The sequence below is a fragment of the Lepus europaeus genome, chromosome 3, assembly GCF_033115175.1.
Source record: "Lepus europaeus isolate LE1 chromosome 3, mLepTim1.pri, whole genome shotgun sequence".
In the NCBI taxonomy this organism is placed as follows: Eukaryota; Metazoa; Chordata; class Mammalia; order Lagomorpha; family Leporidae; genus Lepus; species Lepus europaeus.
In genome coordinates this window covers 42,328,459-42,347,877 of record NC_084829.1, presented here as the reverse complement: position 1 = coordinate 42,347,877, position 19,419 = coordinate 42,328,459, and the positions used below count along the sequence as shown (strand labels likewise).

At 49.9% G+C, this 19,419-nt stretch overlaps 1 protein-coding gene across 13 annotated transcripts in view; it reads left to right on the top strand.

Annotated features, from left to right (window-relative positions):
- Positions 1–19,419, top strand: part of TRERF1 (transcriptional regulating factor 1) — a 225,583-nt gene that overhangs the window by 194,092 nt on the left and 12,072 nt on the right. For all 13 annotated transcript variants that reach the window (XM_062186120.1, XM_062186119.1, XM_062186117.1 and 10 more), the window contains 5 exons: positions 1,586–1,725; positions 1,856–1,959; positions 3,309–3,384; positions 11,525–11,613; positions 13,412–13,525. In XM_062186120.1, the coding sequence (XP_062042104.1) occupies positions 1,586–1,725; positions 1,856–1,959; positions 3,309–3,384; positions 11,525–11,613; positions 13,412–13,525 (523 nt within the window). The remainder of the gene's footprint in view (positions 1–1,585; positions 1,726–1,855; positions 1,960–3,308; positions 3,385–11,524; positions 11,614–13,411; positions 13,526–19,419) is intronic.

Genomic DNA, 19,419 nt, shown 5'->3' with positions numbered 1-19,419 from the left:
AGTTGAGTCCTGTTATTTTCCTAGCATTGCCAGGAGAAGGCTTTCGCCAAAGACTCGGTGCACAGTAGAAGCATGAAGCCCTGTATTCAGAGAACCCAGCGTCCTAGTCCATCAATGCCCACAGGTTACTGTGGTGGTAGCCATGAGCTTTCACTTCCCTAGTGACACTGACATTTCTCTCAGCGTGCCCAGCTCTCTGAATGCCCTTACTTTTCGTTCCCACTCTTCCAAAGCGGCTTGTTGTCTGCTTACATCATTCTGGGCAGTGGGAGGTACAATGGTGCTCCCCTTTCCATGAGGGATATGTTCCAAGACCCCTGGTGGATGCCTGAAACCTCAGATAATACTGAACCCTGTGTATAAGCACTGCAATGCTGCAACAGTCAATGTGATAACCAAGATAGCTACTAAGTGACTAATAGGCAGGTGGTGTATACAGCATTGGATACTCTTGACAAAGGGACATTCATATCCAGGGCCAGTTACAGCAGGTGTCTGATTTCATCCTGCTACTCAGAATGGAGTGCAATTTTAGACTTATGACTTGTTTCTTTCTGGAATTTTCCATTTAATATTGTCAGACCAATTGACCACAGGTGACTGAAGCCACGGAAAGTGAAATCAAGGACAAGAGGACTGTGTTATGGAAGGGAAGGGGGTGGTTCTTTTATGGATAAGCATAGAAAAGGATTGAGTCAGGAATCAGCAGATCTGATTCTGACACCATTTTGTTATGGAATCTCGATTAAGTTAACCTTTCTAGGCTCTGGTTGACTCGGATGAAATGGAAATGATTTTGACTGCCTGGTTTACCTTGTAGATATCTGTGAGGCTTAGGTGGGATAACTTAATGCAAAAGTGGTCTAAAAAGGATTTAAGGCCGGCGGCGTGGTTCACTTGGCTAATCCTCCGCCTGTGGTGCCGGCACCCTGGATTCTAGTCCCGCTTGGGGCGCCAGATTCTGTCCCAGTTGCTCCTCTTCCAGGCCAGCTCTCTGCTGTGGCCCGGAAAGGCAGTGGAGGATGGCCCAGGTCCTTGGGCCCTGCACCTGCATGGGAGACCAGGAGAAGCACCTGGCTCCTGGCTTCGGATCAGCACAGCGCAACAGCCTCAGTGTGCCAGCCGTGGTGGTCATTTGGGGGGTGAACCAACGGGAAAGGAAGACCTTTCTCTCTGTCTCTCTCTCTCTCTCACTGTCTAACTCTGCCTGTCCAAAAAAAAAAGGATTTAAAAAAATGACATTATCACTTTGTAGTTGTCCCTTTTTTCTGGTAAATGGTACTGTTGGCCATGCTCTTAATGGCTTTTCTCCTAGAATCTGCCTTCCTCCCAGCTCCCAGACAGAGAGCTATGAAGGCCCAGGCAAACTGCTCCCTCACGCCTCCCAACATCTCCCCCCCAGTCTTAAAGCTGTTCCGTATCCCAGTGAAAAGGCCGTGCACAGAATCTCAGGGTCACACTGTGATGAAATGCCCCCGTGTTCCTTCAGAAGGAACAACTTCCTTCTTTTTCAAGTGTCTGATGTTACCTTGGCCTAGGCCATCAATTGAAGACCCCACTGTTGTTTTCCTTCTTGTCGTTAAAGACGCATCAACATTGGCTTGAGATTCCAAGCAGAGATTCCAGAACTCCAGGATGTCTCTGCCCTGGCCCAGGACACACACAAGGCCACACTGGTGTGGAAGCCCTGGCCGGAGCTGGAAAACCATGACCTCCAGCAAAGAGGTAGGAGCCCTTGGGAAGAGCTGGGCAGGAGACACTCCATTCTCTCCTGGAATCTGGCTCCCGAATTAGTGTGTGTTTTCCATGATATTGCGTTCTCTCTGAAGCAGTGGCTTCTCTTTGTTCCCAACAGTGGAGAATCTGCTGAACTTGTGCTGTTCAAGTGCATTGCCAGGTGGAGGGACCAATTCTGAATTTGCTTTGCACTCTCTCTTTGAGGCCAAAGGTGATGTGATGGTAAGGAACCAGGAAAAGCAGGCTGTTCACCTCAGAATTCTGACACGTGTTTTCCCATGTTTCTGTGTTGGCCCACATACCACACAACCAAGGCGTGCCATGACAACCCATCAACATGTCTCCATGTTCCTTATCTCAGTGAGTTGCTCAGGACTTAAGATCCTGAAGAAAATGTCTCTGAATGGACTTCTTTTTGCACATCGATTCCCAAGTCATTGTTGTAGACACATCTGTCCCAGAAAGATAGAATTTCTTTTCAGCTTCCTTGTATTTTACATCAGAAAACCAAGTCTCCAGCAATGGAGGCGGAAGGCCTTCCTGACCCGGGCCTAGCGTACCCTGATGATGATTCTTCGTCAGAACTGGATGTTGGAGAACTGTTTTCTCCTCTGACCAAAATTAAGTGTTTGCTGTGCACCAGCTGTTCCCATTCTTCCCCCCTTTCACATGGTTCTGCAGATGTCCCCAAACTGGAGCCTTTGTGCATTTGACAATCTGCCTGCTCACCCAGGACTTCTGGCCAGAACACTCAATCACTACCAGTTTCCCCTTCTATAAATGCATGGTTCTTCCTGGTATTAGACCTCGCTTCCTGCTTTTTGATTTTGTGAAATTGTGAAAATAAATGTTCCAATACTACAATACCCTTCAAGGACTTTCTAGAATGTTGGAGAAGTAGCCTTAACCCTCTGAGATCAGTGTTGCAGGGTACTGCTCTTTGAACTTTTAAGGTGCATACGAATCACCTGCGGAACCTTGGTAAAATGCACATGCTGAGTCAGCGGGTCTGGGGGAGGGGCCTAGGTGCTGCTGGTGCCGCTGGTCTGAGGACCCCACTGGGAACAGCAAGGTTCTAGGCCTTGTCCCTTAAACCATCTGCTGTTCAACGAGCCCTACAGCATTTTTCTTTTAAAGCCAACAAGGCAGAAGGAAGATTTGAAGGGGTTCACCTCTGAAAAGATGGCATGTATTACTAACACAGCTGGTTATGTTCAGTTGTAATGCAACGTGATTTTCCCGTAAAACAGTTACAAATCACCCACTCATTTCCTCGGGCCCTTCCCCCAGAAACAGCCTCTATGGAGAGGATGCCCACCGGCTCTCCTCACCAGTGCAGGAGGCTGTGTTGTTTTGCGGCCTGACCAGCTGGCCTCAGGCTTGGCCTGGGGCAGATGTCAGAGTGAGTCCCCCTAGGACTGAACAGAAAGGAAAGGCCAGTTCAGGTGGTCTCCCTCTGGTCTTCTTCAGGGCCTTCCCTCTGGGGCCCTTTTCCCTCTGTGGGCAGCTGGTCTCCCGGGGGCACACAGGCCTGGTACTGACTCCTGTCTTTCCTCTCCCCGGCTCTACAGGCTGCCCTGGAAATGCTGCTGCTGCGGAAGCCAGTCAGGTTAAAATGCCATCCCTTAGCAAATTACCACTATGCCGGTAGGTTGCCAGGAGCCCTGGGCCCCATTGCTGCCTGAAAGCGGGCTGCTTGCATGTTTGGCTGTGTCACTTTTGAATAACATAGAGCACCAGTTCCATCCTGATTGTCAGTTGCAAGCTCAAAGCCACCTGGGGGCAGTTGTGTTTGCCGATCAGGCATTCGTCTGTGTAAGCTCCTCCCCGTTGTGTATAAGACCTGGGTGATGGTACATGGGGCACTGAGACAAGTGTAGAGGAAAGAGCCTCAGGGTGCAGCTCAGAGCCGACAATAATCAGTCCCCTGGTTTTGAATCCATAGACATGGGTTCTAATCTTGACTGCATCCCCCTGGCCAAGTCCCTTAGCCTCTGCAGCCTTGGTTGGCTCACCTGTGAAATGGGGAGTATGTTAAGACTCGTGCTGCTGATACTCCGCCCTTGCAGAGTGTTCGTGGGGATCGGAAATAGCCTGTGTAGCCCAATGCCTGGCATATTTGGGTAGCTACTGTTGCTTATTTCTTCAACTATTATTTAACACTTAAGTGCATGCCAGGACCTGTACTAAACACTAAGACGCAGCAGGGACTCGGACGCAGGGACGTAGCCCTGCCTCGTGCAGTTTGGAGTCCGAGAAGGAGACAGTTACTATCTGATCACACTAACGGCAGGAGAAAGCTTTTACACACACGGGGTGAGTGTGTGGATTAGCAGTGGCACCAGGTAGGGGAAGCCAAAAGAGAGGGCAAGTGGAGCTGAGGTCAGGGTTCTCATTTCCATTCACTCGGACAAGTCTGTCCGTCCTGTGGCCCTCCCTGGGCTGAGTCCTCCAATGCCCCTTGATTTGTAATCATTTGAGGGTTTCTTTGGTGCCTCAGATGGATCCTACCTAGGCAGGTGCTACATACGGGGCTTGTGGACCTAGTGTCGGCCAGGCCTTGGTCCAGGCAGCCAGATGTGGCCTCAGGTGAGAACTTTGTTACAGCTACCAGAGCATTCGCTGTGAGATGCCGCACACACATAGACGCACACCTACGTACACGTAGCTTGCTTCTCCTCCTGTGTCTCTCTTCCTCTCCTGTGTGGGCCTTCCTGCCTCTCATCTCAAGGTAGGAAGGTGCTGAAGCCACTCGGCTAAACACAGTGAAGCCTGTGCATCGCTGTCAGCCCACAGCAGATGCTGGAACTAAACAGGAACAGCGCAGATGTGTGGGCTAACAAGCCCATCATTTAGTGGGGGACCCACAGGGGCCAGCTTCTCCATGTTGTCTCCATCATTCCCGGCTTGGTGTCTGCCCTGAGCGTGGGGAGAAAGATGTGGGAATGTTCTCTAATCTGCCCTGGGAACCGTTCAGCCCTCCCTTAATTCCCAGCATCATCTGCTGCTCATTAAACCCCAGCGGGCTGTCCAGCCTCCTGGAGCCTGCTGCCAGTTTCTTTGCAGAGTGGGTGAAACAGTGGGTTGACCGAGAGGAGCTTCCCAACCTTATGCTGTGAGATGCGGCTGCCCTCTGCCCTCGGCCTGGCTCAGGTGGCCAGCGCCTTTGGGTGGCTCAGTTCCCGCTGTGGGCAGCTTCACCTGGGACTCAGCTCCCCACCAGTTGTCCACAGCGTGTGTCATGACCTAACACAATTTGGAAAGCTGCAGACCAGGAGCCACCCCTCCCACAGCCCAACAGAAAACTAAAACCCTGTGAAGAAGGTTGAAACCAGAGGGCGCTAAACTCTGCTGCAGTTAATTGATCTTTTGGGGTTGGGGTTCCTATCTAATCCCTCGCCTATGCCCTGCCCCTCCCCCACAGCAGATTGGGAAGGACTTCTCTGTTGTTCTCTGGAATCACTTCAACCCTCGGAGATGAGAGAGGTGGGGCTGAGGTATGAAGGGTGGGTGTCCCCACGACAGTTACATGCCTTCTCCAGGAAGTGACTGCAGACTGGTCCCCAGAGAATCTTCTGGAACTATGAGCAATATAAGGCAGAGGTCACTGGTCTTCTAAAGTCTAATCCATCTCCATGCCATTAATAATTCTCTTCTAAGCCACAGGGGAGACAGCAGAGTCCACCCCATCACCCGACTTTGGACCAAACTCCCCCCCACCCCATATGGTTCCTGAGTGCCAGAGAGTCTTAGCTCCTTGACCCCATACTGCCTTGGCTTTGGTGCTGAGCCCACCACCTTCTGGTCTCCCTTTGATGCCCAGCCCTGTGGCCAGTGTCACCTGTCCTGACTCCCAGCCCTGGATTATACTCCAGGGTCCCAGCTATTTAGAGAGAGAGATTGGGTCTCCCAGGCCCTGTCTGTGCCATGGCGGGAAGGCAGCAAGGCTGGGCTCAGGGAGGGCAGCTGCAAGCTTGAGAAAGAGACACAGGCCAGTGAAACCCCTCTCCTTGTTTTACTCATCACCTTCCCTTTCCCACTCCAACCCAAGCAGCTCAGCAAGAGAAGGGGAAATGACCAATGATGGGACCCAGGAGAAAACATAACTGATGGGGAGACCAGTGGGCTGGGTGATCCACCCACATCCCAAGGCTGCTTGCCAAGGCAGACAAGCCCGGTCCAAGAATGAAGTCCCGTCCCTGGCCCCTAGCACTCCATTCTACCCAGCTGCACGGTCCAGCCCTCTGTCCCTCCCTGAGCACCCCTCCACCCCTGTGTGGTCAGCAGTTGTGTGCTCTGGTTCCCAAGTGAGCACTTGCATTGGGTGGGGAAGGGTTGGGTGTGGGGAGCCAGGCTGGGGAGGACGCCTGGCTGTTTTTAGAGGCCTTGCGGCATCCTTGGTTTTTCCCTCGAGCGGGTCTTTCTGCAGATGGGTGCAGAACCCTGGCCTCTCAGCAAGGGTTCGCCAGAACCTTCTATGGGATCCCACCACCTGAAAGACTGTCCCGCCCTCTGGAGCTGGGGGGACCTGGAGGAAATACCCCTTCTCCCAAGGGAAGCCTGGTGTCTGCCTGAGACGCTGCCTCAGCTTGAGGAGGAAACGATTTCATACTCAAGAGGACACTCCGCAAGACACACAGCTGTGATTTCACGCTGCAGGCATTCTTAGCCCGTGTCTCTGGCTAGACGGCCGTCCCCTCGAGGGCAGGAGCCGAGTTAACACTCTTGCCTTGCCTGACCCAGCCCTTGTGCAAAGGCCATGCTTAGTGGACAGCCTGGGATTCTGAATTCAGATGGGAACCTCACTCCCTTTTTGTCCCTGGAGGAACTGTGGCAGTTCCCTAGAAAATGTCCCAGCCTTCTCTCACTGTGGAAATGAAGATCTAGTGTCAAAACAGTCCTCCCATTTTTTTTCTACAATGAACCTGTCTTTCCTGGATAACTGCAATTAACGACATCAATAAAAGTTCTAAAAATCCTAAAAGGAAGAAAGGCCCTCCAAGAGAGAAACTTTCCCCCACCCTTCCATGTCTTTTAATCGTTTGGATTCACTGTCGATTGCCCCAAGATTAGCCACAGTCCGGAGCCTGTTTCCCAGCAACCACAGCACTGAACATTTTTCGTCTGGATACTGTTCCAGCACCAGTTTCATCCAGTTAATTAGGCTCTTTGTAATTAGCCTTAATCGGCTTGTTAGGGGCCCCTGCTGATAATAGCCCAGTAGCCAGGAATCCCCAGGTAGAACAAATGAGTGTAGGGGGAATGTGAGCCCAGCGACCCTGTGTGTGTGCCTGGTTGGGCAGCGGGGGTCTCAGAAAGGGAGGGTGGGGAGAGGGGAGGATTTGAGGCGGCCCTGGGCTTTTGTTGTACATTTTTATCCTGGACTTTGTCTAAGTCACAGAATCCAGGAAGGACTGGTTTAGACCTTGTCTAAGATTGAAGAAAGGGCCCTTGTCAGCCTTCAAGAAGGAGAGACACCTGAGTCTTCCCTGGGGGGCAGGGCGCGGAAGACTGCAGAAGTTCTGAGCAGCAAAGAGCCAGGCCGTGGGAGTAGAAATACCCGGAGCAAGGTGCACAGGCGGTCTGCGGGAGGGCCACTGCGCTCACGTCGGTGAAGAGCGCAAGTCCTGGAGCCCTGGGCTGTCATGTAACCTGTTTCCGAGAGACCAGTGAATATCCAGAACATCTCTTGAGCACCTGCTTAGGCCCACATGCTGCCAACCACAGCGTGACTGCCACCATCCACTCGGGAGAAAACTCAGACTCTGAGCTGGCGTGGGTCACAGAAGGAGTTAAGTGACCCTTTTTGTCACAGCACAGAGAGTACATGCAGCAGTTTTTTTTATCTGTCCTGGGCTTTGGCCTCGGAAGGCAATGCAAGAGCCCGGGATGGATTCTCAACCCTCGTGGGCAGTCCTGTGATGAGGAGGCCAGCTCCAGTGTGAGTGTGGGAAAGGATTTGCCTTCTGGCCCAGCCTGTGCCCCTCACTTCATGGATGACCTGTTGTACACACATACAGCACTGTCATTTGCACTAACACACAGGACTACGCAGAGGAGCTGTCTCTTAACTTCTAAGCCCATGCTCTGTGCCCCAGCATTGGCAACTGGCTGGTGCACAGAGGCACAGAGACAGCGGAGCGTGAAGTCTGCCTCCCATCCAGGATGAGTCGTGCAGAATGCACACCGAGGGACTGGGAATATGGAAGATCCCATGGTAGAGCAGCAACTCTGATGAGCACCAAGGGGGCGCCTTCCCTGTGAGGTCCGGGGTCCCCTGTTCCACATGGGCTGGCGACTTGCTTCACCTTCCTCAGAGTTACAGCTGGTCAGCCTTTTTTTATTATTGTTTATTTTCATTTACTTGGAAGACAGATCCTCTGTCCATTGGCTCACTCTCCCAGTGCCCACAACAACCATGGCTGGGCCAGGATTTATAAAGCTGGGAGCACAATCCAGGACTCCCATGTGGACCCAAGTACTGGAGCCCTCACTGCTGCCCTCCCAGGGAATGCGTTAGCCAGAAGCTGCAATTGGAAGTGGAGCCGGATTCAAACCCAGACACTCCCACATGGGATGCAGGTGTTCCAAACAGCATCTTAACTGCCCTCCCCCACCACATGCCCACCCCTAGCCAGCCATTCGGAAACACGACAGGACGTGCTTCTCAGAAGTAGACATGGGGCCAGCACTGTGGTGGAGCAGGTAAAGCCACCACCTGCGGTGCTGGCATCCCATATGTGCACCAGTTCATGTTCCAGCTGGTGATCCAACTCTGCTAATGCACCTGGGAAATCAGCAGAAGATGGCCCCTGCACCTGTGTGGAAGACTTAGATGAAGCTCCTGGCTCCTGGCTTTTTGGATCGGCCCAGCCCCAACCATTATGGCCATTTAGGGAGTGAAACAGCAGATGGAAGATCTCTTTCTCTCTCTAACTCTGTCTTTCAAAATAAATAAATCTTATAGAAAAAAAGAAGAAGAAGAAGTAGTAGACAGCTAGAAACTCAACACTGCTCTTGGAGCAGGAAGTCAGTGATAAGCCCGGCATGGGGTGAAGAATGCTGGCCTGGAAAGGCTGGAAGGCCCTGTTAGTGTCCACCAGGTCTCACAGCTGCACTCTAACTCAGGAAACAGGATCTACCTGAGGATTCTGTTGGATCTAGTTAGGAGTTCCATCAGCACAGTGTCCCCTGATGCCTCATCTGAGTGGCAAGTGAGAGCCACACAGCCTCAACTTACATCGGGACAGCGCGCTGGCCATCTCCTTCTAAGCTTGTGTGATTCCACTGGTTGGTGTGTCACCATCGGAATTTTCCATCATTATCTTTCTGACCCCTTTTGCCTCTTTGCCATTTTGATGGATGCCTAAAAGAAAGCCATGACTACTCTGTGATTGCTCAGCTAAGTTGTTGGCTGATCCTGTCTTCCCTTTCTGCCTCTGCTCCTGGGCAAAGGGAACATCTGGGAGCTGGGCCCCCAAGGCGTTGAACATTGGACAGAATTTGAAGAATGGCGATAGACCTGCTATCAAGCTGCAAACCCCACCAGCCCTCTCTATTCATGTACGCTATGACAAGGTTTCTCCAAGCCCCCAGCCTATTGCTGTGATTTGCCTAGAGAGGGCCAGGCCTCCAGAACCTGTGAATGATACTTCCTCCTGCTCAGGATGCACTGGAAGGCAGCTTTCCTTCTAGAAGAGATAAGGTCGCAAAACAAAGACATCAGATGTTACCTCTGCTCTCCTGCTCTCCATGGTGGAGAGCGTGTTCTGGGTGCAACCAGCGCTCTTGACTTGAGGACCCTTCACAGTCACATGAAGATGGTGTTAATTTCAGAAATCAACTCGCCACCGTTGAGCCATAGATTCTTAAGTACCCTGGATCTCCACCTATAACCTAGGAAGACCCCTGCCTTCCCAGAGTGGTTCTTCCTGGGTCACTCATTTTGGCTGCACCTTCCAAGGCAAAGCATTTCAGATGTCCTGTACTTTCAGCCCCATCAGTTGACCTTGCACCTTCCCTGGATGGGAGGAAGGATACTGTGGTGCAGGGGATTCGCTCTCTGGGAGGGAGTGTCAAAAGTCCAGCCAGCCATTTATCATCCAAAAAAAATCAGAGCTGTAGAGAATTAGAGGCTAGCAGATCAGGCTGAGTTTTCTATGAACAAGCACCTTCTCAAGAGCCTTCAGAAACTTCTAAGAAGCCCCTAGCAGTGGGCCTGATTTCTTGCCCCAAACAGACGAGTAACATTAAATATGGCCAGCGCCGTGGCTCACTAGGCTAATCCTCTGTACTGCAGTGCCAGCACATCGGGTTCTAGTCCCAGTCGGGGCGCTGGATTCTGTCCCGCTTGCTCCTCTTCCAGTCCAGCTCTCTGCTGTGGCCCGGGAGTGCAGTGCAGGATGGCCCAGGTCCTTGGGCCCTGCACCTGCATGGGAGACCAGGAGAGGCACCTGGCTCCTGGCTTCAGATCAGCGTGGTGTGCCGGTCGCAGTGCACCAGCCACGGCAGCCATTGGAGAGTGAACCAACGGAGAAAAGGAAGACCTTTCTCTTTCTGTCTCTCTCTCTCTCACTATCCACTCTGCCTGTCAAAAAAAAAAAAAAAAAACACATTGAATATGATCATCTGCACCAGCCCAGCACCATGGAGCCTTGCTCTGTCAGTCTGCAGATTTGTCAAGAACTGGTCCCACTCATTCCCTGGCCTCATCTGCTTTCACTCTGCTGGGACTCTGTGCGTGAACCATGCCTGATACTGATCATTCTTGGAACCTCTCCATTTTCTCATTTTTAGTAATACCAGTCTTCAGGCTTAGCAGCAAATGATTAGATTAATAGCTGTAAAGTATTTAGAACATTAATGTTGTAAGCTCTTAGGCTGGTGTTGTGGCACAGCAGGTTAAGCCACTGCCTGTGATGCCAGCACCCCATATGAACTCCAACTCAAGTTTCAGCTGCTCTACTTTGGGAAAGCAGTGGAAGATGGCCAAAGTGCTTGGACCCCTGCCACCTCGGTGGGAGACATAGATGGAGTTCCAGGCTCCTGGCTTCAGCCTGGCCCAGCCCTGGCCATTGTGGCCATTTGGGGAGTATACCAGTGATGTAAGATCTCTCTTTCTCTCTCTCTCTCTCTAACTCTGCCTTTCAAATAAATTAAAAATAAGCCTTAACAAAAAAAAAAAAAACTCAATTGAGATGTTTTCTCTACCTGGAGGCCTTCTGAGCTGCCCTGGCCCTAACCTAAGTGTGGTGGTCCTCCTTCATGCTCCGTTGTTTCATATTTACCTTTTTAGTTGAAGTTATCACCTTGAACCCAATGGCCTACTGGTTTCTCTCTCCATTAGACTCTGAGCATCGTGAGGGTGGAGGCAGGTGGACCATCCACGTCCTACAGGGTGCTTGCTATGTGAATGCTTGCACTGGTGACCTCAGATAATTGCATAAAAACTACAGCTGACATTTGTTGGGTGCTTGCAATTTGCCAGTTGTAAGACTGGGCACTTTTCACAGGTTATATTTTTTAAATTTCACAAAAATCCTAAGGAGTGGACACTGTTTCAGTTACGCCTGTTTGTGGGTAACCATACTGATTCTTAGGTTAAATAACTTGCCAAAGTCAAAGCCACAGCTGAGGCTTGAACCCGGTTATCAGGCCTGTTAACCATTACACTGCACTGACTTTTTGTTCAAAAAATACAATTGTATTTTGTAACTTAAATAATGAACCAGCAACTAAAAGTGAGAAGAATTGTGAGCTGTTCTTATGAAGTTGTGTTTCGTTGTAGGTTCGGACAAGTGGACATCTCTAGAAAGAAAATTGTTTAATAAAGCACTAGCCACTTACAGCAAAGACTTTATTGTTGTGCAAAAGATGGTAAGCATGGTTCTCTCCATTGCTCACTTGAAATTAAATTTGGGAAGTTGTACACTTCAGAAATGTTCGCTTGCTGGTTTAACATTCTCCCCAAAGGATGTGTGAAGTCTGGCAGTTGTTACCGGGCGGCACAGCCCCGTGTTGGGGGGGGGGGGGGGGGCGGAGAAGACAGAGGGAAAGAGGACCTCGATGATTTGGACACGGCCTCGTGTAGCAGGTGGAGTAGGGGTTCTATCTCCATAAAAATGGGCAACTCCAAACTCTGCCACAATAACTAGAACTGGAGCTTCGGGTTCACGTTTACATGGTTTATTTCATGTGGATTTGACGGATCTATCGTGTTTCCTCCAGATCTTTTCTTGGAAATTGTGGAGGGAGGACTCATAGCCTCCTCACCTCCTCCCTCCCCCTATAGCAGAGTTGTAGAGTTTCATTATAATGACAGTAATAAAAAATAATGCCTTATGGAGTCAGCATTTTACAGCGACTCACCTGGATGAAACAGCGCTTTTTACAACAGGTGATATACATCATAGGCTGTAATTAGCTGAGAGGCGGTTTAGGCTAAAATGTGACCATCATGCAGAGTATCTCCACAAACTGGTGAAATGATGGAGCCACGTTGTATTATTTGAATAGCTAAGGACGTTGAGGTCCATAGAGAACAGCTCCCACTGGCTGCTGCTGGCCCCCAGTGGTGTCAAGGGTGGCCTCTCGTCTCCTGTCTTTCGTCCAGGGCCTTGCCTGGATGAATGTCTGAATGAGGGGGCTTTGTCACTGACTTGCCTCTACTCCCACACTGCGTTTACCCCTGCCTTGTGGCCACCACGTCTTTGCTGTCCCAGCAGCCCCCAGGCTGTGACCTTCCTTGATTCTCCTTCCCCTCAGGACTGACCTGGTCTAGGTCTCATTCCTTGGTGGGCCCACACTTGGGTGACCCATGACTGATGCATGTCATAGGCAATGCAAATTTTAAACAAGGGCTTTTTGAGATGGGATCCTCACTCAGCGAAGATTCGAGTGCAGAAATTTCAGATGTCAGATGGATGTGAAGGGAGGACTTGTGTGGGATGGGACTCCTGGTGGCACCCTCATCTCGCCATGTGGCAGGCTATGTTCCCACTGCCACGGGTAGGGCCAGCCTTTAAATTGCCTTCATAAAACTCAACATTGTTGAACTAATATACAGTGAGCTAATCAAAGAGATGCTTCACTTTTAAATATATAATATAACCTTTGCCTCGTTGGGAGTGAACAGGGCTCAGCTTGTTTCCTGCAAAAATCTATGTTCTGTCGTCGTCACTTTGGCCTTATACTCCTATTCCATTGCTAGGGAGCGTTGCTCATAAATAGATTTTTGAAGGTCAACAAGTCAGAAAGCAAAATCCATTCAAGCACATTAAATGAGAAAGCAGCTTTATAGGTTTAAAAAAAAAAAAAAAAAGAAGAAGAAGGTCTCTGTGGACTGATCTGAAAAAAATCTCCAAGCCATACTATGAAAAAAAGTCAAGTTGCAAAACAACTGCCAATTGTGAGGAAACATGGTGGCAGGGGGCAGAATGTATTTTTGAGTACGTGCATGAAGAAGTTCTGGAATGGAAGCCAAGAATGCAGTGCAAGGGGCTGCCTCTGTTGCACACTGAGAACAGGTGTGGGAAGGAAGGCTTCCCGTGTCTTCTTTTATTGAACTGTATACACCTGTTTAGTACCTATTACAGAACGAAGTGCTCATGGACGCTTACGGTAGCCTTTGCTCACTGCCTACTTCCAGATAACCTTGAGCTCACTTCCCTGACAGGTGAAGTCCAAGACCGTGGCTCAGTGCGTGGAGTACTACTACACGTGGAAAAAAATAATGCGATTGGGGCGGAAGCACCGGACACGCCTGGCGGAGATCATTGACGATTGCATGGTGAGTGAAGCTGCAAAGTCATTGCCTGCGCTGGCCGCACTCCCACCCGGCACCCTGGTTTGTCAATAGCTAGCGTTTGACGTGGCTTTGCTGGGGACACGGCCAGATAGTTGCAGCGAGGTGGGCAACAGAGGTAAGGCTCCCTTGTGAGAGACAGGACTTGACTTCCTGGTACAGGCAGACAGAAGACATTTTCGGGTCCAACCTATGCCCCAGAGGTGAGGGCTGGCTTGCATTTCAAGGCACAGGAGAGTTAAACCAGGATAGCCCAACCTTGACTTGGTTGGTTTATTGGCTGGTGTCCTGACCTCCTGGAATATTCCTTCCAGGTGCCACTGACCCGAGACTGTGATAGCCCTTTAGAAAGATGAAGGAGCATTAGGGCTGTTGCCAGCCTCTCTTTAAAGCATGAGCAAGGAGAGCTTTGACCTTTAGGGAGGACCAGTAACCCTCAACTGCTGAAGCACAAGGTGGATTGTTCGCATCCGTGTGTCACCATGTGTCCCTGGCATTGATTTCCTTCATTAACAGGCCATCCCAAATCAGCTGCCTACTAACATTGGGTATATCCTAAAGACATGAAAACGGTCTCTGGACCCCTACATGTGGCTTTGGTAATGTCTGTCACCTGTTTTCCTTGTACTTAACTCTCCTATCTGCAGCCCTAGCCCAGAGAAATCTCCCTCTCACACTTGGTACTGCGTATGCGTATGTAAAGATTCTGTCTCCCAACAAATGGCTCTACTCCAGCCTCCATCACCATCGATGAGAGTGTTTGGAATTTGTAAATGATGTGAATATTTGTAATTATATTTTCATTCCCAGTTGTGTTAGTGCCATGTGTGGGTGATTTTCTCTAATAGACACTTAAATAGCACTTTCTGTGTGCCAGGCACTGTGCCAGCCACTTTACAAATGTTGACTCATTAAATCCAATTTAATTCATTTACTGCCAATTCTGTGAGGTAGGAAACTGAGACACATAGCTTAAGTTGGCCGTGGCCACACAGCTGGTGAATGTGTTGTCTGAGCCTTGTTCCCTTGTGTCATCCTTAAAAGCAGTTAAATGCAATTTCTCATAGAGAAGTGGGGAAAAAATGCTTAGACTCTTTAATGCCTAAGCTCTTAACTAAGAGTAGATCCTAGCTATGGAATGCACGCACATACACGCATTTATGTTTGGGTCCCAAGATCAGGGCAAATACAATGGGTGGAATAGAATAGCATTGCCTTTTTTTTTTTAATTGAAAGGCAGGGCAACAGGGAGAGATCTTCCATAGGCTGGTTCACTCCACAATGCCATCAGTTTCTGGGACAGGGCCAGGCCAAAGCCAGGAGCCAGGAACTCCATCTAAGTCCCTCATGTGTGTGGCAGGGGCCCGAGTCCTTGAGCTGTCATCTGCTGCCTTCCTGGGTGCACATTAACAGGCAGCTGGATGGGCCGCAGAGGCAGGACTCAATCCCAGGCACTCTGATAGGAGATGCAGGTGTCGCAAGCCTGGGCGTACCCTACTGTGCCAAATCACCCACGCTCTGCCATCTCTTTAAAAAAAAAAAAAAAAAAAAAAGATTTATTTATTTGAAAGCATTACACAGAGAGGAGAGGCAGAGAGAGGTCTTCCATTCCCCAGATGGCCACAATGGCCAGAGCTGCACTGATCCTAAGCCAGGAGCCAGGAGCTTCTTCTAGGTCTCCCACATGGGTGCAGGGGCCCAAGGACTTGGGCCATCTTCTACTGCTGTCCCAGGCCATAGCAGAGAGCTGGATCAGAAGTGGAGCAGCCGGGTCTCGAACCAGCACCCATATGGGAGGCCGGCACCTCAGGCCAGGGCATTAACCCACTGCGCCACAGCACCGGCCCCTCTGCCATCTTTTTAATCACAGATGTTAGCATCCTATACTCAGGGTTTCCTGAGACCAAGGCTTTTGTTTGGCTTAAATAGAGATGTCTTACATCAGAGTAGCCTTTTGCTCATCTGTAGCTTAATGTAGAGCCTTTTCCGGTTCAGCCAACTAAAAGCAACTGAATTCCTACACTGTAAGCAGCAAAGTGTGTGATGTGGTGACCCAAGGAATGATAAATGACCTCCGCCTCAGGTTCCCTTACCACCCAGAGCGTACATTCTAGTTGGGAAGACGCAACATAATGCAAATGGGAAGTTTAAAAGCAGGATGAGATGAGGGGGCTGGTGTTGTGGCATAGCACATTAAGCCTCCACCTGCGATGCCAGCACCCCATATGGGTTCCGGTTTGAAACCCGGCTTCTCCATTTCTGATCCAGCTCCCTGCTTATGTGCCTGGCAAAGCAGTGGAAGATTCCCTAAGTGCTTGGGCCCCCGCATCCACATGGGAGACCCAGAAGAAGCGCCTGGGCTCCTGACCTAGCCCAGGCCATTGCGGCCATTTGGGGAGTGAATCAGAAAATGGAACATCTCTCTGTCTGTCCTCCTCTCTCTGTAATTCTGCCTTTTAAATAATTTTTTTAAATCTTATAAATAAATAAATAACAAGATGAGATGAGAACTAGAAAGTCTTAGATCCAGCCTTGGAGACTCTCACCCAGTTCCACTTCACAGGAAGAAGGTTGAGGCCCAGAGAAGAGCAGGGGCCTACCTAGTGTCACACAGAGCACTCCTTTCCAAAGGAGTAGAAGAGAAGGTAAACGAGGTAACAGGAAGAATCCTAGCCTTGAAGACCTAGGACCTGGCTCCTCGGCTTGCTGACCCATAAGAAGAGGCAGATGGTTTGGAATGTTCCCTTCCATTCTGCACTGTTCTGGGCTGCCACTGCCCTATTTTGGAAGATACGACCTCCTAAAGTTACTTGGTATCTTTCAAGACCAGGTGTACCAAGTGCCTAGGACAGTCTCAGAATAAGACAGGCACTCTTTCTTTTTCTGACTTACTTGTTGAGTGAATATTTTCCCAAGATAGAATCCCTCTGAGTCCCAGCAACGCTGCCTCTATGAAAGCACTGGAGGGAGACGGTGTGAGCAGCGGAGGCTGAGCACGGGCACACCGCCAGGCAAGATGTCACCGAATGAGGCACAGGCAGGGACACCACCCTGGGCTGGCAGGGCTTTGAAGGTGGGTAGAGGGACCGGCAGCGTGGCTCACTTGGTTAATCCTCCACCTGCGGTGCCGGCACCCCATACGGGTGCCAGGTTCTAGTCCCGGTTGCTCCTCTTCCAGTCCAGCTCTCTGCTGTGGCCCGGGAGGGCAGTGGAGGATGGCTCAGTGCTTGGGCCCTGCACCCACATGGGAAACCAGGAAGAAGCACCTGGCTCTTGCCTTCAGATCCGCACAGTGCCAGCTGTAGTGGCCATTGGGGGCGGGGGTGTGTGTGTGAACCAACAGAAGGAAGACCTTTCTCTCTGTCTCTCTCTCTCTCTCATTGTCTATAACTCTGTCAAATTAGAAAAAAAAATTATATTTAAAAAAAGAAAAAGAAGGTGGGTAGAAAGTCCCAGGCCAGCCTCATAGGAGAAGAGTTTAAGATGATGCCCAGGCTGGCGCTGCAGCTCACTAGGCTAATCCTCCACCTGCGGCGCCGGCACACCGGGTTCTAGTCCTGGTCGGGGCACTGGATTCTGTCCCGGTTGTTCCTCTTCCAGTCCAGCTCTCTGCTGTGGCCCGGGAGGGCAGTGGAGGATGGCCCAGGTCCCTGGGCCCTGCACCCGCATGGGAGACCAGGAGGAAGCACCTGGCTCCTGGCTTCAGATCAGCACAGCACGCCGGCCATAGCAGCCATTTGGGGGGTGAACCAACAGAAGGAAAACCTTTCTCTCTCTCTCTCACTGTCTAACTCTGCCTGTAAAAAAAAAAAAAAGAAGAAGAAGACAATGCCCAAGGGGCCACACCTGCTTGGGTTTATTCACCAAGAGCCAGTATTAGGCTGAGTCAGGAGTATCCACACCCTCATCACTTGTTAGCTTAAGGAAAGCAAAAAGCGTATGTGTAGAAAACAAGAAAACCTTGGTTTCCGGCGCACAGTGTGGCTGCGGCTTCCTCTTGGGCACTGTGTACGCAGTGGTCTTCTGACCATGATCTACCACATGGAGATGAAAAACTGGGAAGGTGCAAGGGGCACAGTCCTAGGACGTGGTCCTGTCTTTGTCCTCGGGGCCTACCGGGACGCCGGACAGCGCTCTCCTGATCACATAAACTGTGTTTTATTAAAGCCTAGAACCCCATCTGAGTTTCCCACATGGTGGCAGGGGCCCAGGCACTCCTGCTGCTTTCCCAGACACCTTAGTAGGGAGCTGGATCAGAAATGGAGCAGCAGAGACTCAAACCAGCATTCATGTGGGATTCCAGCATCACAGGACGCAGCTTAACTGACTGTACCACAGTGTGGCCCCTCTCATTTAAGAATATAAAATGCATACAAGGTTGTGAGAAGGGGAGAGAGAGAAAGAATGTGTGTAGTACCTGATTCCTACCGGGCATTCCATTCATTGTGGTTGGCATTGATACATTAGCGAATGTAATTCTCACGTTGGTCCAACATTTGGGAGGTTGAGTGTCTGTTGACAGTTTACCAGTTTCTCAAAATGTGCATTACATTTGCATGTCTGAGAAACAAAAATACCTTCCTCCTCAAAGGCCTTTGAGCCCCTTGTTAGATATGCTACCTCCTCCTGCTCTGTATTTGCCCACCTTCTACCAATCTTGAAATATTACCCAGTGTTTTGTTTCACAGTATATCATAAAATGGCCAACTTGTTGATACAAAGTTCTACGTGTTGGGATTTCTGTCCTCCTATCTCTGTATCTCTTAGTCACTCTGGTGAGCCGAATGGCTTGGTGATAAATCATTTTATGAACGTGTATAGATTGCCAATTAAATAAAACCTGTCCAATTCTTGAGACATACATAATCACAGTATAAAAGGATATAATCTATAATTTGAGGGCTACAAGAAATGCTTCTTCTAAGAGTTTTTAAGCCAAAGAATGTCACTGTGAGAAAATTACAAGTGCCATGAAACAAATGCTATTGTCATTAAAGTTATTGTGTAACTCATTTTGAATGCCAAATTGAAAGCCGTCTGAGACCACAGAATGTCGGTCCTATAGCCATGGAGTTTGACATAGCATGATTTGGCCTGAAGCTCTCTCTGGGACTGAAAGATGGTAGATTCCCACGAGAACAAGGCCACCTACGTGAAGTCACCCTTTATGTTCTATACTGGCAAGAGGCCTGTGGCCTGTATCCTAAAGCACTCTGTAAAATCTGAGGATTAGAGCCACATCCGTATTCCTGAAGGCCTTCCCACAAATGTAATCATTACTAATTCACCCTAATCAACCCAGTGGAAACTGGGACCATTTCTTAAATTATACCCTTTTACTGCCTCACCTCAAATATTCACATATGTGGTGTTAAATATGGACAGTACAGTGGGAAGGAGGCACTAAATCTCTCTCTCTCTCTGCCCACACACACACACACACACACACATACCCCAAATCCAAACTAGAGAGGGTAAACTTATAGTTTCTGGATCCCAGGTTACCACTACTGTCAGAAATCTTTATTCATTTTTTTAAAGATTTATTTATTTACTTGAAAGCCTGAAGTACAGTGAGAAAGAGAAAGAGATCTTCCATCTGTTGTTTTCACTCCCAAAATGACCGCAAGAGCTAGGGCTGGGCCAGGCTGAAGCCAGGAGCCAGGAGCTCCTTCCGGGTCTTCCATTAGGGTGCAGGGGCCCAGGAACTTGAGCCATCCTCTGCTGCTTTCCCAGGCACATTAGCAGGGAGCTGGATCGGAAGTGGAGCAGCCAGGTTTCAAACCAGCACCCATATGGGATGCTGGCACTGCAGGTGAAGGCTTAACCTTCTACACCACAATGCTGGCCCCAAGACATCTTTATTAGAAATTTTTGCT